The 17,334-nt window shown below is 39.3% G+C and overlaps 1 protein-coding gene across 2 annotated transcripts in view; it reads right to left on the reverse strand.

Annotated features, from left to right (window-relative positions):
• Positions 1 to 17,334, reverse strand: part of LOC121386200 (protein capicua homolog) — a 91,252-nt gene that overhangs the window by 52,784 nt on the left and 21,134 nt on the right. For both annotated transcript variants that reach the window (XM_041517031.1, XM_041517032.1), the window contains exon 2: positions 5,963 to 8,794. In XM_041517031.1, the coding sequence (XP_041372965.1) occupies positions 5,963 to 8,794 (2,832 nt within the window). The remainder of the gene's footprint in view (positions 1 to 5,962; positions 8,795 to 17,334) is intronic.

Here is a 17,334-nt window from a genome sequence, read left to right on the forward strand (position 1 = left end):
AAACTGGCTCTTTTAATTTTTTTTTTAATTTTTTTTTAATTTATCGGTAGACTTAAAACTCAACTAGTTCAAATATATTTTATTATTCTTTGTTTTTAATTGACAATATACATTTTACGAGCAGGTTACAGCCAATCAAAAAAAAATTGGGATGGTCTGTACTTAATAAAATAGAAACTCTGAATATTTTGCCGGCAGGAATGACTGTAAATACTGAAGTAAATCTGTCACAACGTCCATTGTTGGAAGAATCTCGTCCATTGTTGGAAGAATCTCGAGGCAGTTCGACGGTGAAGGGCCATCTTATCACAAAATTAGTCCTACGCAAATAACACTTTCAGCTAACAAGACAAGATAATGGCCGCCCTCAAGAATTCATCTGGTACGTGCACACACATTTAACATCACCAAGCATGCTCCAACAGTGGGTGTAGTTTCACTGCCACAAGGATAATATAAAAACTAAAATATTCACTGGATCTCTCTCTTGTGAGGTAGAAACGAATACACACACACACACACACAAAACTGGGTCATCCATTTTGGTGGCACATATTTATTTATAGTTCACATGATCTTATTTTATGATATTTGACCTGACACCCATGCATACAACTTTGGAAAATTTAGCGACCTTCTATATGATATTGGAAATGTTCAAAAATAGTTGGTGGCACATATTTATTTATAGTTCACATCTTATTTTATGATATTTGACCTGATGCCCATGCATACAACTTTGGGAAATTTAGCGACATTCTATATGATATTGGAAATGTTCAAAAATACCAGGCTGTGTCAAAATAATAAAATACAGGGCTTTAAGATTTCAGTAACTTGGTCACAAAAGGATTTTTGTCGGAGCACACCAAGGTCTTTTAGTGCAGTAAAAGTGGGTAAAGAATTATACCTTTTCAGAAGTGAACTTTCAAGTTGTTTTAATCTAATTAAAGCTTATTGATCCATTGATTTTGGGTGAAATGTTTTGAGGTCAGTATGTTTGTTTTGTTTAACTACCAGGATGATGTTTGTGATTGCTAAAAATTAAACTGCACTGAAATGTTTTACTTGTCCACTGGACAACTACCTAGGCACATTTTGCTTGTCCGAATAGATTTTCACTTGTCTGGACTCTGGACAAATGGACAAATGGACAAGTGCTTATTTCAAACACTCCTACCCTGTCCACTATATAGAGCATTTTCATTTTTGACAGGCCTAACTTGATTGACATAGGTCATTTTGACAGGTACCCCTACAAAAACATTATTTCCAGGCCTGGCATAAAGCGAGTGCTTTGCCACTGGGCTATGTCCCATCGTATTGTCAGTGAATGCTACAGTGTCCAGGATATAGAGCAGTCAACTACAGCTGTTATATCATAAACGCCATCTAATACCCAGTGATCCAGAAAAGCCTCCAGAAAAGCCACGTCTGGACGAACGATATTCAATACCTAACTTTCATTCTGGCCAATCAGTGCGCTGCAGTATGATGTAATGAAGCAGGCTGCCGACAAAACAGCGTTTATCCGAGCTGTTAATGTTAACATATTGATTTTTCTGTCATCGAACAAACATAGTTCTTCTCAGACTACACTGCAGCCTTCTTTCCAAACGTCGGGACATTAATTCTCATGTAACTGCAAGTTATTTCGTATTGATCAAAATATATATTTTTTATCAGAGTTCACAAATATCTGCAGTGTTTTGGGGTTGTTGCTTTGTTTTTAGATTGTGATAAATTACAATTACACTTAACGTTTTCATATATGTATTAATCATTTAATGTAATTTATATATATATAGCCTTAAAGGTTTTTTGTTTTGTTTTAAACAAAACATTTTCAAGAAAATAATACTATTTTAGCCTTTATTTGCCTGTTTAAATAATAGTCTAATCAATGGTTAACTTCAACTTTTATGTAACAGGAATTTGTAACTGTTCATTGCCAATGCAGGCAGCCATTTTTTCATACTTTTACCAGAATTGTATGCACATTATGTTTTAAAAAAAAAATTCCAAACATTACAAATTTAATACTCTTCTTCTTTTTGCATCTGTAGGCCATTATTAGATATACAATGCTGTTATCAACTAAATATATTTAGTTTTATGACCTTCAGTATCAACTACTGGTGCAGAATATTACAAATTAAATTTTCCAAAGACAGGAGCCACTTTTAGAAAATTAGGTCAAACCAAAAATTAAAAAACATTTTCTCTTTCATTCAAAATTTACTTTCTAGCTTCAACATACTCAGTTTATTAAATAATAAAGTAAAGCTGTTGCATGGATATGTAGCACTTGTTTTACTTCTAAAACCTCCATCAAGCTTATTCTTTTGAAAATCTGCCAGAACTCTTGTTTATTTGTAAACATAGCATTTGCAAATATGTGTAACATACCAACAATGACATACTTGTAAAAGTCCTAGTACAGCTCACCAGCCAATGAGAGCAGCTGAACTAGAAAGCCTCGGAATATGTTTAACAGTACCCACAGCCTGCAGCCAATGAGAGCCATGCAAACGTGAACATGGGCTAATCAGCTACAAGCTTCGGCCCAAACCATGGATAATGAATGTGCAATACTGCTGGCCCCTGAATGTGAATTACTAATGTATCACGCAGCTGTTGGCCAATGTGAGAAGCTACAACTGACTGAGCTTGGCCCAGCGTAGTGCAGCCTTCTGCACAAGGTGGAAAATACACTGGCAGCAGTCTGAAGGCCACTAGTGAACTGTAACAGCCACAAAAGTATGCAGTTTACACAAATGGCCTTTTGTCTGCTTCAACTTAAATATATGATACAATAGAGGGGCAGAGATAAAGTATTCACTAGTACTTGCTTGAAATGGACATATGGGGGGGGGGGGGTATAAAAAATTTTTTAGTTAAAGAAGTGCATTTTTTGGGAGGATCTAGTTACTGTATCCCTGGTTAATTTCCTACTGCTCCCTAGATTGTGATTGTAGGTTAGGCACGTCATGTAAAGTGTGTGTCTATAAACTTTTTTTTATTTCGATACTTAAACCTAAATAAAGTTTCAAGATTATGTCTTCTATTATTTGTACTGATTCAGTCCTTCGTTTTGAAAATTAACCACTGGTTAAGCTAATGCACGCTTGATCGACCGGCCTCGGGTTTAAAAAAAAAAAGACCCATACACAATATTGACAAAGCATATTTTATTTTTCGGCCAATATATTCATCCCAATGTTACACGTAGGTATTATTTACACATACATGTTTAGATGTGTATCTGAATCGACGCAGAACGCTGTACAGCTGGCACCAGTAATCAAGAGGTATACTAATCGACTACAACACTCCTACCTACTAACTCTGCTTTGTACAGCACATAACAAAACATTCATCTGGAAAATATCATCCAGCACAAATGTCCTTCTCGTCCGTTATGCTTGTTACTATATGGTTGGCTACTAACTTGGCAGTGGTAACTATACATAGCACAGTACACATGTACCTGCTCAGATTTAGTAAACGAATCATCTGCAGTTGAAAGCTAGCAATTGCACGCTTCATGGCATACATTGTACATCACTATAGCTCGACAAAGAAAGAAATGTTTTATTTAACGACGCCCTCAACACATTGTATTTACAGTTGGTTATATGGTGTCAGACATATGGTTAAGGGCCACACAGATATCGAGAGGAACCTGCTGTCGCCACTTCATGGGCTACTTTTTTTATTAGCAGCAAGGGATCATTTATATGCGCCATCCCACAGACAGGGTAGTACATACCACGGTCTTTGATATACCAATCGTGGCTGAAAGGAGAAATAGTCCAATGGGCCCACCGACAGGGATCAATGCCAGACCAACCGCGCACTTTACCACATCCCGCCCCCCTATAGCTCAAGTGTCATATGTGATCCTAAACAAACTGAAACCTCTCTACAACCCCTCAAATTGCCCATGGTAATCGCCAATTCAGTGGATTGTTTTAATTCATCACAGGACGTTTTTGCCATGGACTATATTTAGGTGGTGTTTTTTTGTTCAATGGCAGCTTAATCACAGAGGTTGCTATAAATATGCTAAAATAAAGGTTGTTGTCAAGGCTCACATAGGAACCAATTTTCAGATCTTATGTAGAGTATTTTCTTAAAAATGGTTAAAATGTTGTTAATTTAAGGAATAATTTATTAGCCAAAATTTGTCTTGTTTTACGACACCACTAGAGCATATTGATTAATTAATCATCGGCTATTATAGATTTGGTATTTCTGATTAGTTATCAGAGGAAACCCGCTACATTTTTCTTAAAGCAGTAAAGGATCTTTTATTTGCACTTTCTCACAGACAGGAAAGCACATACCACTGCCTTTGACCTGTTGTGGTGCACTGGTTGGAACAAGAAAAAACCCAATTAGTTGAATGGATCCATCGAGGTGGTTCGATCCTGCAACGCAAGCACCTCAAGCTAGCACTCAACTAGCTAAGCTAAATCCTGCCCATTTTATTAGCCAAAGACCAAATGTTGTAGCCACTTCGTATAACAATTAGCAATGGGCTAATTCGACAGTAGACAGGGCGAGCCCTAAACATTGATTTATTAATCATCTGTTTTTGGATGTCGACCTGCCTCGCTGGCGTAGTGGTTAAGCCATCGGTCTACAGGCTGGTAGGTGCTGGGTTCGGATCCCAGTCGAGGCATGGGATTTTTAATCTAGATGTCGACTCCAAACCCTGAGTGAGTGCTCCGCAAGGCTCAATGGGTAGGTGTAAACCACTTGCACCGACCAGTGATCCATAACTGGTTCAACAAAGATTTGTGCTATCCTGCCTGTGGGAAGCACAAATAAAAGATCCCTTGCTGCTAATCGGAAAGAGTAGCCCATATCGTGGCGACAGCGGGTTTCCTCTCAAAATCTGTGTGGTTCTTAACCATAAGTCCGATGCCATATAACCATAAATAAAATGTGTTAAGTGCGTCGTTAAATAAAACATTTCTTTCTTTTGTCTTTGGATGTCGAACTTTTGGTAATTTTTTACATGTAGTCTTAGAGAACAAACCTGCTACACTTTACCATCAGTAGCAAGGTACCTTTTTTTATGTACATCTCACAGACACATCACAGGCTTTGATATACCAGCCATTGTGCACTGGGTGAAATAAAAAAATAGACTAATAAGCCCACCAACAGGGATTGATCCCAGATCACTGTGCATTACGCAAGCGTTTTACCACTGGGCTACATCTTCCTCCATGTGTTTTATAACATGTTAAAAAAGATAAAACCTTTTAATAAAGGCCATTATTAAGCACTTCAGATCAAATTCAGTCTACTTTGCGAAAAGTAATTTACTTTAAATTAAAAAAAAAATTGAAATAGGATTTTTAAAAATCCCATCCTTGTTGTGGTCACACATTGTACTCAAGGTTATAAAAGGGAAAATCTGAAACACAAGTAAAAAACGAAAAGAAAAGAAGCACCAGGGCTCCGTTCCACAAAACGATCTTAGCCCTAAGATCACCTTAAATGCATAGCTTAGTGCTAAGATCGCTTCGTGGAACGGGGCCCAGATTCATGTATATACGAAATATATTTTCAGTTTTAATTAACACAAAAGCTGCACATGCAGTCATTCGACTACAACTTTTCAGAGTTCTATTCTATTAATATTAACACGTTAATGCTATTTAATTGTTAATAAAAACTTCACAGTTCGATGGAGTCATAATTTTAAGTCGGCGCTAAATGTTAGTACAGTGTTAGAGGATTCATACATAGGCCTTCGATATCCTGCCTCTGTTGTGGTTGGAAAGACAAGGACTGACATGTTGAGGTGGACAGCAAAAGAAGTTGAAAGATAGGAATAGCTATTAGACTGAAGAAATGAAATGGAGAGAAAGGAAATAAAGGAAAAGAGCAGTGGGAGGGATTAAAAAAAAGTTATAAATCAAAAAATAAAATGAAAGTGACATACCATCAGCAGTGACTTCGGCTGGTGTCGCCTCTTTTGGGACGTTGTTGCGAGTATTGGCCGTTGCCGACGGATACACCACCGACTGACTGGGATTCCGCTGTGTGCGGACGATGCTGCGGTATTCCTGCATGGCACTATCAGCTGCCTGGTCTTTAACACTGTTCAACACTCGGCTGTACAACTGTTCCTTCGACATCGCTTGCTGGTGCAAGGTATTCTGGGAACTCTGCTGACTGGCTAGCTTAGCCTGATGCCCGTCATGTCCCAGCATGGCCAGATGTGTTTCTCTGTTCACGTCCACGGCGTCGCGGTGACGAGACTGTAGCTGCTGCTGAATAATCGACGTCGAATGTCTCTGGGCGTGCTCGGTTTGATTAACATTCCGTCTGACAGACAGATCCATCTCGTGCGTGGGCTGCGAGTGGTGCCGCATGTTCATTGGCTCGGCTGAGGTGACATGATGACTGTCCATCGCATGCACCGCTGACTCTGCCATCATACTGGCGTACTTCCGCATGTCCGTCTGCCCATCGGAATTCTGCGGAACAGAAACAAATGCCGTCCCCATCGTCTCGTGAACCATTTCCGCATTCTGTGCGGCAAGCCGCTGCTGGATCTGCGAGGACAATATTCCCGCTGCTCCAGCATAACCTCCCGCATGATTCAACACTTTGTTCGTCGGGGTCTTTGGTGTCTGCAGATCAATTCCCGAATCCTCACTCTTGCCAGAGTCCTGTTTGGTCAGCGCAATGCTGCGAGGCTTCGGTACAATCCCACGCTCCAGTCTGTTGGCAAGATGAGGCTGAAATGCGGAATGACCCACCGGTGTTGACGGAAATCGTGGCGTAATCGGAGAGACGTGCTCGGAAGAGGAGCTTCCCGATTTTGAGGTTCCCGAACTACTCCACAGCCGAGAAGGGGTTTGAGGGTTCGTGTGCGGAGATATAGGCGTGAATGAAGTGGACCCACTTCTATAAATACCACTACCCGTCGGCGACTGGTGGCCATGGTGCGGTGACAGTGGAGTCTGGGGAGTCGGTGAAAATGCGGGCGTGGTAGATCGGGAATTGCCAAGCGACACTAACATATTTGCTGCCTCTTTCTCGTCCATATCAAACTGATTTGTCGGGACGTAATTAATTCTGTCGATCTCGCCATCTTGCAGTCTATTCTCCGACCACTGAATCTGTCCTTCTTTCAACTCGCCCTTCCGATATCCAGGAAACGTCGGGGCCTGTCTGATATTCTTACCCTTTAGAGACAAATGTCGTGAACAGAATCCACGACGTTGGGACTCTTTCGTACAATTGTCTTTTGAACACAGTCTTCGCCACTGCTTACCGTTAAACTTCTTACGAATTCCATTCGGCGTGGACACAACATCACCTTTTTTGTATTTCGTTGTCAGGGGCGACCGCGGAGTACTGGATCGGCTGCTTTCTGTCGACTGAGCGCTGCGACTACGGGCCGACTCGCGTTTCTTGGGCGGCTGTTTGTTACGGTCGCGTCCACCATTTTGAGATTTCATTCCCGGAGTGGCACTACCCGACCGTGGAGTACTCATTCCCGACGAATCGAAACTCAAATTCTCCGCCGTCATTTCATCCTCAGACGAGTCCAGCTTGTCGGTGCTGGCGACGCTGGCAATGCTAGATGTCGGCCGTTCAATACGATAACCACCACCAGGCATGATGGGGAAAATGTCATTATCCAGACACCCGTCCTCCAAGTCCTCGAACCACGGGGGCTGTAGAAGACGAACACTTGCTCTCGTTACGCAGAATACATCGTTGTCGCTCTGTGGGTATGGGCGGATGTCGAGCTTCACCCTGTACGCGACGGGTTGGGTTCGCTTTTCCAGCACGCGGCCTTCGTAGAAGACGTTCTCGTCGTTGGAGATCCTCACACAGACCCGCGTCCCTTCCTCCACCAGTGACCCTGAGGGGGAGTTGTCGCTGATGATGTCGATGAGGGGTGCATTAAGGATGTCGTTGTACCAAATCATGGTCTTGTCGTCAAACAGCACACCGATGTGGCGATTCTGTCGGATGTGTTTCACCACCCCAGCGTGGAACGTCTGTTCTCGTTTCGCCAGCACCCGTTGGTTCTTCCAGTCGCTCAAATCGACAGCGATTCGTTTCACCGGCGGAGAGTATACCGGTTCAGGCTCAGGCTCAGCTTTACGTTTTTTCGGCGGCTTTGCGATAGCTCTCATGCTGGGGTTTTCTGTCGGCGATTTCTCGATTCCAGAGTCTCCAGGAGTGTCGGTGGACTCGAGAATCGACTTGATGGCAGAATTAGATGTACTGGGGGTAATGGGAAAGCTTACAACTGTTGGTATTGGTAGCTCGGCAACTGAACAGACATCTGGCATAGTGACAACAGGAGCGGGATCCAGTTCCTTAGCACTGGCAGTCAACATAACAGGCTGATCAATGGTCGTCTTGGTAACAGTCTCACTTTTCTTCACAACCTTATTTCCAGCTTTATTTTTCACACCCAAGCTTGACGTCACTGGCTTATCGTCGTTACTGTCTTGCGTCTCCATTTTAATTATTTCCGGGTCGGTTTTAATTTTCTCTTTTCCGCCATCTTTATCCTTGGCTAGATTTCTCTGGCTCTGACGTTTGCCGACTCCCGAGTCTTCAGGCGTGGACTGGTTGTCGGTGGTTTCACTCGATGCAGAGCTAGCAACCTCTTCAGGGTTCTGTTGGTTTCGCCGGCGGGATTTCGTCGTCCCTTTCATAGCTGTAGGGGAGGAGCTTGTAGATCTTCCCTTTCTCGACCGGCTCTCACTGCGACGAGTCATCCTCGTAACATTTTGCTCGCAAACTGAAAAACACAAGATAAACACACACTTTTACAGGCATCGAAATAAGCATTGTGTCTGGCAACCCATTTACAGGTTATCACAAAATATAGCCTGGTTACCACAATTATATGAAAGTTAGAATTCAATTCCTGGTACCACTACTTTTAACGCCTTTACATGTGTGCCAAATGAAATCCAGAAGTAAATTTATCTAGTGGGCGCTGCTTAAATGCGGAATAACTATAATTGCTCGCAATTGCACAAGTACACGCGAAACATCAATGCAATTCCTTACAAGAAAATGAAACACGGAAGTCCGGAATGCATTGCCTGGTTTACATTTGAAAATGAAACTATCGTTGAAATTTTTACTAACAAGCATTCTGCACCTATTGGTAATTTGGACATGAATGAAGCGATTGGTCTCATAATTTTCAGAAGGAAGGAAGGAAATGTTTTATTTAACAACGCACTCGACACATTTTATTTACAGTTATATGGTTAACACAAAATATAACTTTGAGTTCAGTAACCAGGCCAGAATAACCCATTACACCTATACATGTACTAATTTATTGTTTGTGAATTATATTTTATAGTCTTCTCTTGTGAACCGCTACACAGAAAAACTATAAAAATGCCAGCAGACCAGATCTCTTACTCCGAAAAATACTACGATGATTTTTACGAATACAGGTTTGAATTTTATTTTATTTTGCTGCTAAGTTTAAATTTCTTTTACAGGATGCATCTAATTTATCGAGTTGAAAAATCTGTATTATAATGGTTATTATTGCTTAAGCAACTCCTTTTTGTTTATATGCTGTGTGCATGTCCATTTGCTGTCGTGGTTGATCCTGTAAAGAGTCTGAGTCTATAAATTAAATATGCATATAAAACAATTTTCAATATTTAAATTAATATACATGTAAAAGGATTTTCCGAAAATACATCAAGTTGACAAGACAGAGTAAGGCCCACTTTTCATTAACATAGCTTGCTTCTAAAAATTAAGAATCCTTGAAATATCTCAAATCATCATGTCAAAAATAACAGGTACTAAGGTAGCAACAGCTGCTGGTGAAATTGATTATCAGAGAGCATTTTGTGAATTTTGAGTGGCATTTGCTGCCTTCCCCATGATGTCAGTTTTGAGCTATGAGTTGCAATTAGTGTTTACTTGTGTGTACAATAACATTTATAAAACAAATGAGCAACCTATGCACCGTACATGCTGATGTATTTTTGCAGACACGTGATCTTGCCCCCGGATATTTCGAAGAGCGTTCCCAAAAATCACCTGATGACCGAGACCGAATGGAGAAACCTGGGAGTACAACAGAGTCCGGGATGGATCCACTACATGATCCACCTGCCTGGTGGGTGTTAACACTGATCCGCTAACGGAGCTTCGACATTTTACATTTTTACCCAGTCTTTGCCGAGCACAAATCATTGGCAAGCCGAAGATCACGGTCCTAAAATGGTTCTAGGCGAGCAATTATGTGAAGTTTCAGAGGAAGGAAATGTTTCATTTAACGACGCACTCAACACATTTTATTTATGGTTATATGGCATCAGACATATGGTTAAGGACCACACAGATATTGAGAGAGGAAACCTGCTGTCGCCACTTCATGGGCTACTCTTTTCGATTAACAGCAAGGGATCTTTTATATGCACCATCCCATAACACAGGATAACACATACCACGGCCTTTGATATACAAGTCGTGGTGCACTGGCTGGAGCGAGAAATAGTCTAATGAGCCAACCGACGGGGATCGATCCCAGACTGACCGCACATCAAGCTAGCGCTGTACCACTGAGCTACGTCTGAGCTACATAAACCATTTATGGGTTAGGCAAAAACAAATTCCTTTTGTAATAACCCATTATGATTGCGTAAACGTCGTCATATATTTAATGTACAAATTGTGTTATACAAAGCTACAATTGCAAGAGTGGTGCGCAAACAAAACTACCATTTCAACAATTTTCTCCGAGGCCCAATTTTAATATAAGTTTCTGAGAGGGGGAATGTTTTATTTAACGACGCACTCAACACATTTAATTTCCGATTCGGTGATATGGCATCAGACATATGGTTAGGGACTACACAGATATTGAGAGAGGAAACCCGCTGTTGCCACTTCATGGGCTACTCTTTTCAATTAGCAGCATGGGTTATTTTATATGCACCATCCCAGACAGGATAGTACATACCACGGCCTTTGTTACACCAGTTGTGAGAAAGACATATAAAGGTGTAGATAGAGAGAGAGAGAGAGAGAGAGAGAGAGAGAGAGAGAGAGAGAGAGAGAGAGAGAGAGAGAGAGAAGATGAGTAGAGGATAAGAAGAGAAAGGGCAGTACACACCACAGACATTGATATAATTTTACTGGCTTTTCTGATTAGGATGGATCCATCACACAGGCTAATTCTCAACCGATTGAGCTACACACCCCCCCCCCCCCCCCACCTTAAAAATAAAGAACCCCGACTGTGGTATAAATGGCCGAGTGTTAAAACGTATCAACGTAAATCAGATCACGTGCATGTTTAGTAAATTACACGCTGCAAGACGACCAATGTACACCAACCTCCGCTGAATCAATTATTCCCTTTATACCCTTGTCAAGGCGAAACGGTTGCCTGTTGTCACTGGCAATTCCACTGCTATCAATTATTGATTTTTCAGGAATGTCGACTCGTACACATATTATATATTCTTCAAAACAGAATAACCAATGCTCAGTGGAAATGTGTCAAGTTGTGAACAGCAGGTGTAAATATTTAATAAAACATGTAGACCACTGAAAGGTGTTTTCCACGAATAGGTGTATATACATATATATATATATATATATATATATATATATACATACATATACACACATATATATATATATATATATATATATATATATATATATTCCTCTGGTATTACCTTTGACGAATAGTAGAATGGTAGAAGAAGAAGTGTGCAAGTGTTGAACTGCCTTTATTAAAATATAGACCTTATCTAGAACCAACATGCAACATAAAAGATAATGATTTTTTTCTTTATTTGAACAGTTAATTTTGTGTAAGGACACCACCAGAGACCATTGATTAATTATCGGCTACTGGATGCCAAACCTACAGGAATTGTGACATGTAGTCCTCAGAGAAAATCTGCTACACTTTACAGCAGCAAAAGATCTTTTATATGCACTTTCCACAGACAAGATATATACCACAGTTTTTGACATACCAATTGTCGGGCACTGGTTGGAACGAGAAAAAACACCAGAGAATGGGTTCACAGAGGGGATTCGTTCCTTCGACCAAATCACTACAGTGAAGCACAAAGTCAACAGAAACAAGAGTTAAATCTTGCCCCACTACACTGGATCACAACAAAACACAAATTGTCTGCTATAAAAGGACATGCAAGCAGGGCTTCTAGATTATGGTAGCCCCACTCCTATGGCTAGTGATATTCAGTGTTGGGCTAGTAAATAACTACTATTGCCATGCCCGATGGCTAGTGAAATAAAAGAGTCAAATGCTGCAGTTAGGTCTATTTTTGTAAATATATATATCCTGCCCCCACCACCAAGTGTCAGTGTTGTTGAGCTCTATCTCCCTCTTTAGGTGTCATATCTGATTGTTACTATTAATTAGTAAAATTATATTAACTTAAAGTAAAGTAGGGTTAGTAAATTTTTAATCGTGGCTAGTAAATTGTTTAAATCACTGATCCCATGGCTAGTGGATTATATAAAAATTCCAGAAGCCCTGATGCATGGTCCAAATCTGAAGACATTTGTGATTGGCTGTTTTGAGGTCTTTACCCAGCATGCCAGGTTTTTAAGTTATCATAATATGTATATCTTGACACTGATAGCCGGCATGCTGTATGAAAGACTTTGTGATTTTTTAATAACTACAGAGCATCAGGGCATTTCACCCAAGTCATTTCCTCCCTGGTCCCCCCCCCCCCCCCCCAGTCATTACAAACACTGTTTGCAAGATATTTCTGCTTTACATAAATATAACCCTCATGAATTAATGTAGTTTTGCTTCACCCTGTTGGACTTAAAGGCACTCTGTCACAGATTTTGTGGGCCTTATTTCTCTAAATATGGATTGTAAATGGAAATTATACATTCATTTGGAATACCAAACCTCATTATTTGATCATCATATCATTTTAATCGAATTATGATAAGAGGGAATTCCATGACACACTTCATTTTTAAAATTTGGAACTCTATTTTGTGAAAAGTAATAAAATGTACGGCAAAATATGCTAAAATAAAATCATAAACAGTCGGAACATGAACTCCTTTTTTTCAATTATTATTTTTAATGATTTAAAAAAAAAAAAAGAATTTGTGTCTTGTTTTTTTTCTTTTTTACAGAGCTACCGTACACAGAACCACTACAAGTGCTTGTACATGAAATTTAGCAGGGGCAGAAGTCTAGATGGTTACAACTATAGTGCTAGGGTCGAAAACAGGTAACATGTTTTCCAGTGTCGCCAATATGGCTTACGACCAGCCAGTCATTTTTCACTAAACGTTTGCTAATTATTTTGACTGATTCGCAAAGTGATTATTCTGCTTAATGTATAGCATACAAAAACCCAGTGTACTGTTGCATGTTTTGCCGTCCAACAGTTGTCCTGAAAACTATTTTGTGAGTTACTAATTGGCATTCATACTTTAACATGACAAGCCTTGCCCTATAACTTGTTAAATTTGAGGCCTGGAGCTGTGCCTAATTATCTATGGACGATCAGTCAGGGCTAGCTTCGTCACTCGCCAAATTCACCAATTACAAATGTTAAGAACAACGGACATATTTTATTTTAATGGTCCACAAGCCAATCCAGCAATGTCCTACGATGGGAACATGTTGCTCATTATCGCGTCGCTATCCACTATACAAATTTCACAGATTGCTTACATAATTCTAAAATGTTAGATAGCACAAGCTGCTACTCTATTTTAAACTGATCACAAACTATCGCTAATTTTCCAAACAAAATGTTCCCTGCAATTTCAGGATAAAATGTATCAAACTTTAGTGAATGAAGAAATTTATTGTGAGAGATGTGTGAAAAAACTAAAGAATAAAAGAAAAGAATAATAATAACAATCAATTTTATTGGATAAAACTAATCCAGCAACTTATTAGCAGCCACATGAACAAATAAATTAAATCAAATTATTGTGACAATCAAAAATTATCCAACTCAAAATCTGACAAATTGTGTACGTCCTTCGCTTCCCTTCCCTGTAGGTTATATCTTATATAATGCAGGTCATGACTGCTTCGCCCTCACAGAAGACCACTCGGGGTCTACCCTGGCCCATTGCCAAGTTAGCCAATTGCTACATTTTACACAAAGTGTCTACAACATTCAGTATTTGGGTATTAAAATTTTGTTTATCAGTAAATGCCACTTTTTAATAATTTCCAATAAAATGTTCTACATATCTAAAAACTGGCTCAAACTAATGTTTTCCAGTGTGAGCCCTGCAACTATTTCAATAACTGGGATCAAATATTGATTGCAACGTGAACTTTATTATAAGAATAGCGCATCAATTTACATTGATGAACTTTGATCAACAGTGTTCGAGATTTAAAAAATTTGGCCAGTATCCCAGTTGCATACTAACATTTTAAAATCTGGTATCCCACCTGAGAATTTAGTATTATATGGCATCCCGGTGGGATACTGGGTTCTTGAAAACTGGTATCCAAAATTAAATTCTGGTATCCCCGGGATATCGGGATACCATTAATCTCGAACACTGATCAATATAAAATATATATATATATATATATTGTTTTGTTTATCGACACCACTAGAACACATTGAATTATTAATCATAGACTACTGGATGTCAAACATTCAGTAATTTTGACACATTGTCTTAGAGAGGAAACTTGCTACATTTTTCTATTAGTAGCAAGGGATCTTTTATATGCACCATCCCACAGACAGGATAGCAAATACCACGACCTTTGATATACCAGTCATGGTGCACTGGCTGGAGCGACAAATAGTCCAATGGGCTCACCGACGGGGACAGATTCGAAACGCAGTGTGCATCAAGCAAACGCTTTACCACTGGGCTACGTCCCAACCCCAACCTGTGATCAAATGCAAGCAGCAATGTAATGAATGAATTGAAAACATTTGCATGTAAAAATATTCAGAAATCGCAGGTCAACCAATTACGTACTTATCAAAACAACTGCATGCATTAATCTAAAACAATAATCGAAGTATCTTGATTGCTTTCTGTGCACTACTGCAAACACAAAAAACAGAGCTATGAGCTCCAAACTGTATCGAATATGTAGGAGTCCACAGTGAACAATCGGGGAAAACAGTGGTTTCTGCCACAGGGTATTAAGGGTAAAGTTAAAACTTACATACCCTAATAGTAACATCTTGGAATTTAATGGAAATATTTGTTTTCATTTTCAGACATATGATAGTTTGAGAACTGCTGTTTAAACTCTGTCAAAGTGCATGAAAGAAAGAAAGAAATGTTTTATTTAACGAAACACTCAACACAAGAATTTTTTTTGTGTAAAATGTTTTCTTTTGTATTTGTTTTAACTTTATGTTTCAGCTAAAAACTATGTATTTAAAATATAATTTCAACATTATTTTGACGTAACCGATCAGGTAACCTACGGGTTACGCAAATATAATTCAGGTAACCGAACAATTGGTTACCTAAGTAAAAACCACGTGAACCAATTTCCGGTTCCCTCATATTTCGAAATATTGTCCACTGCGATGGCCTAACCACGACGCCACCGAGGCCGGTCAAAGTGTATGAAATGCAGTGTCCAGTTCAAAGCATATCAAACCTATAACCACCTAGTAGAGGCATTTATCGTCCATTTATTACATACCTTCAAAATATTTTCAGGCAGAAAGCCTGAGCATAACCCATCCCCTGGCTCAAATCAACGTTTCTTCTTTATTTTTCGTAAATTCCCCCACACCACCCCTTTGATCCAATAAATTTTTCTTCTTTATCTTTCCCAATTCCCCCCACCCACTCCAATAAACTTCCCTTCTTTATTTTTCCCAATCTCCCTCCCCTCCCCACACTCCCAATCAATTTCTCTCAATGTATTTTCTTGGAGGGGATTTGATTATGAGTCTGTATGACCTGACCCCCACTAAAAAATTGCTTGTCAGTCTGAAACCCCATAAAAAAAATTGGGCACACGCATCTGCAAAATGTGCCGGACTGAATAATTTGTTGCACTATAGTAGCCATTTCTGTTGCAATCAATTTATTCTTTCGTCACTTGAAATCGCAATGTTGTTATTTTGCAAATAGTAAATCACTATTGAAATTTTAATGATCGATTAAAATCAAAAATATATCATTTGGGCCCTACATATGTGAAGACAGATTATAAAAATCCAGTATACTTGTCAGAGAAAATGCCAGAACTCTGCAGTTGTTCCTCCAGTTTAAACAATGGAAATAACGTTTTAAAAATATTGGGGGGCTGGGGTTTATTTTCATATATACATAAAGAAAACATATATTAAATACAGTTGAATCTCGTTGGCTCGAGAAAGTGTTGCGACCCATTGGGTAGTTCAACCTAACCATTTGGCTAACATCATATAAGTGTAACTCGGGACTTCCATTTTGGTTCAAGCATTATCAGGGCTGGCTCTGGCACTCGCCAAATTAGCCAATTGTGAATTTAAAAAACAACTGGCGAAATAATTTCATGTAATAATTGATATTTTATTACAAAATAACTGGGTTTCTTCTATTTTTGAAGTTTAAGCGATAATTTGGCAAAGTTTTCTGCTGCTAGCCCTCATTACAGTGTATTCGACCCTCCCGAGTTCGACCCCACGAGATTCTACTGTAGTTATTAAAAGTAATGTGTCTTCGACCCTCCGGAGTTCCACCCCACGAGATTCTACTGTCGTTATTAAAGGTAATGTGTATTCGACACTCCGGAGTTCCACCCCACGAGATTCTACTGTAGTTATTAAAGGTAATGTGTACGGAATATCCTGGTGAATACAACAATATGTACATGGTCCTCATTATTCAAATCCACTGTATGTTCATTTAATTCCGATTTTGTAATCGAACATTGATCGGTTAGTGTAAACCGATTATAACCCGATGATCTATTATTCAAATCCATTGTATGTTCATTTAATTCTGATTTTATAATTGAACATTGATCGGTTAGTGTAAACCGATTATAACCTGATGATCTATAATAAAATTCCAACCGATTCCCATCACCTGACCCTAGTTTTTAAACACAAAGGCATATTTCTCAGTTAGAGCCGATTATGATTATCGAGAACAAACATTACTTATGTTTTATCGTTTAGATAATCCACGTCCGTACAGCCAAAGTGTTTCTGGTTATCCTAGTGTTTCTAATACCACAAAATGCCTTTTCATATTTTAAAAAACGCATACATGTGCATCCGAGAAATAACAGTTATGGAGTCGAGTTTTAATTTATTTTTAACAATATTTCACCGTTGT

Source organism: Gigantopelta aegis, chromosome 12 (genome assembly GCF_016097555.1).
Source record: "Gigantopelta aegis isolate Gae_Host chromosome 12, Gae_host_genome, whole genome shotgun sequence".
Lineage (NCBI taxonomy): Eukaryota > Metazoa > Mollusca > Gastropoda > Neomphalida > Peltospiridae > Gigantopelta > Gigantopelta aegis.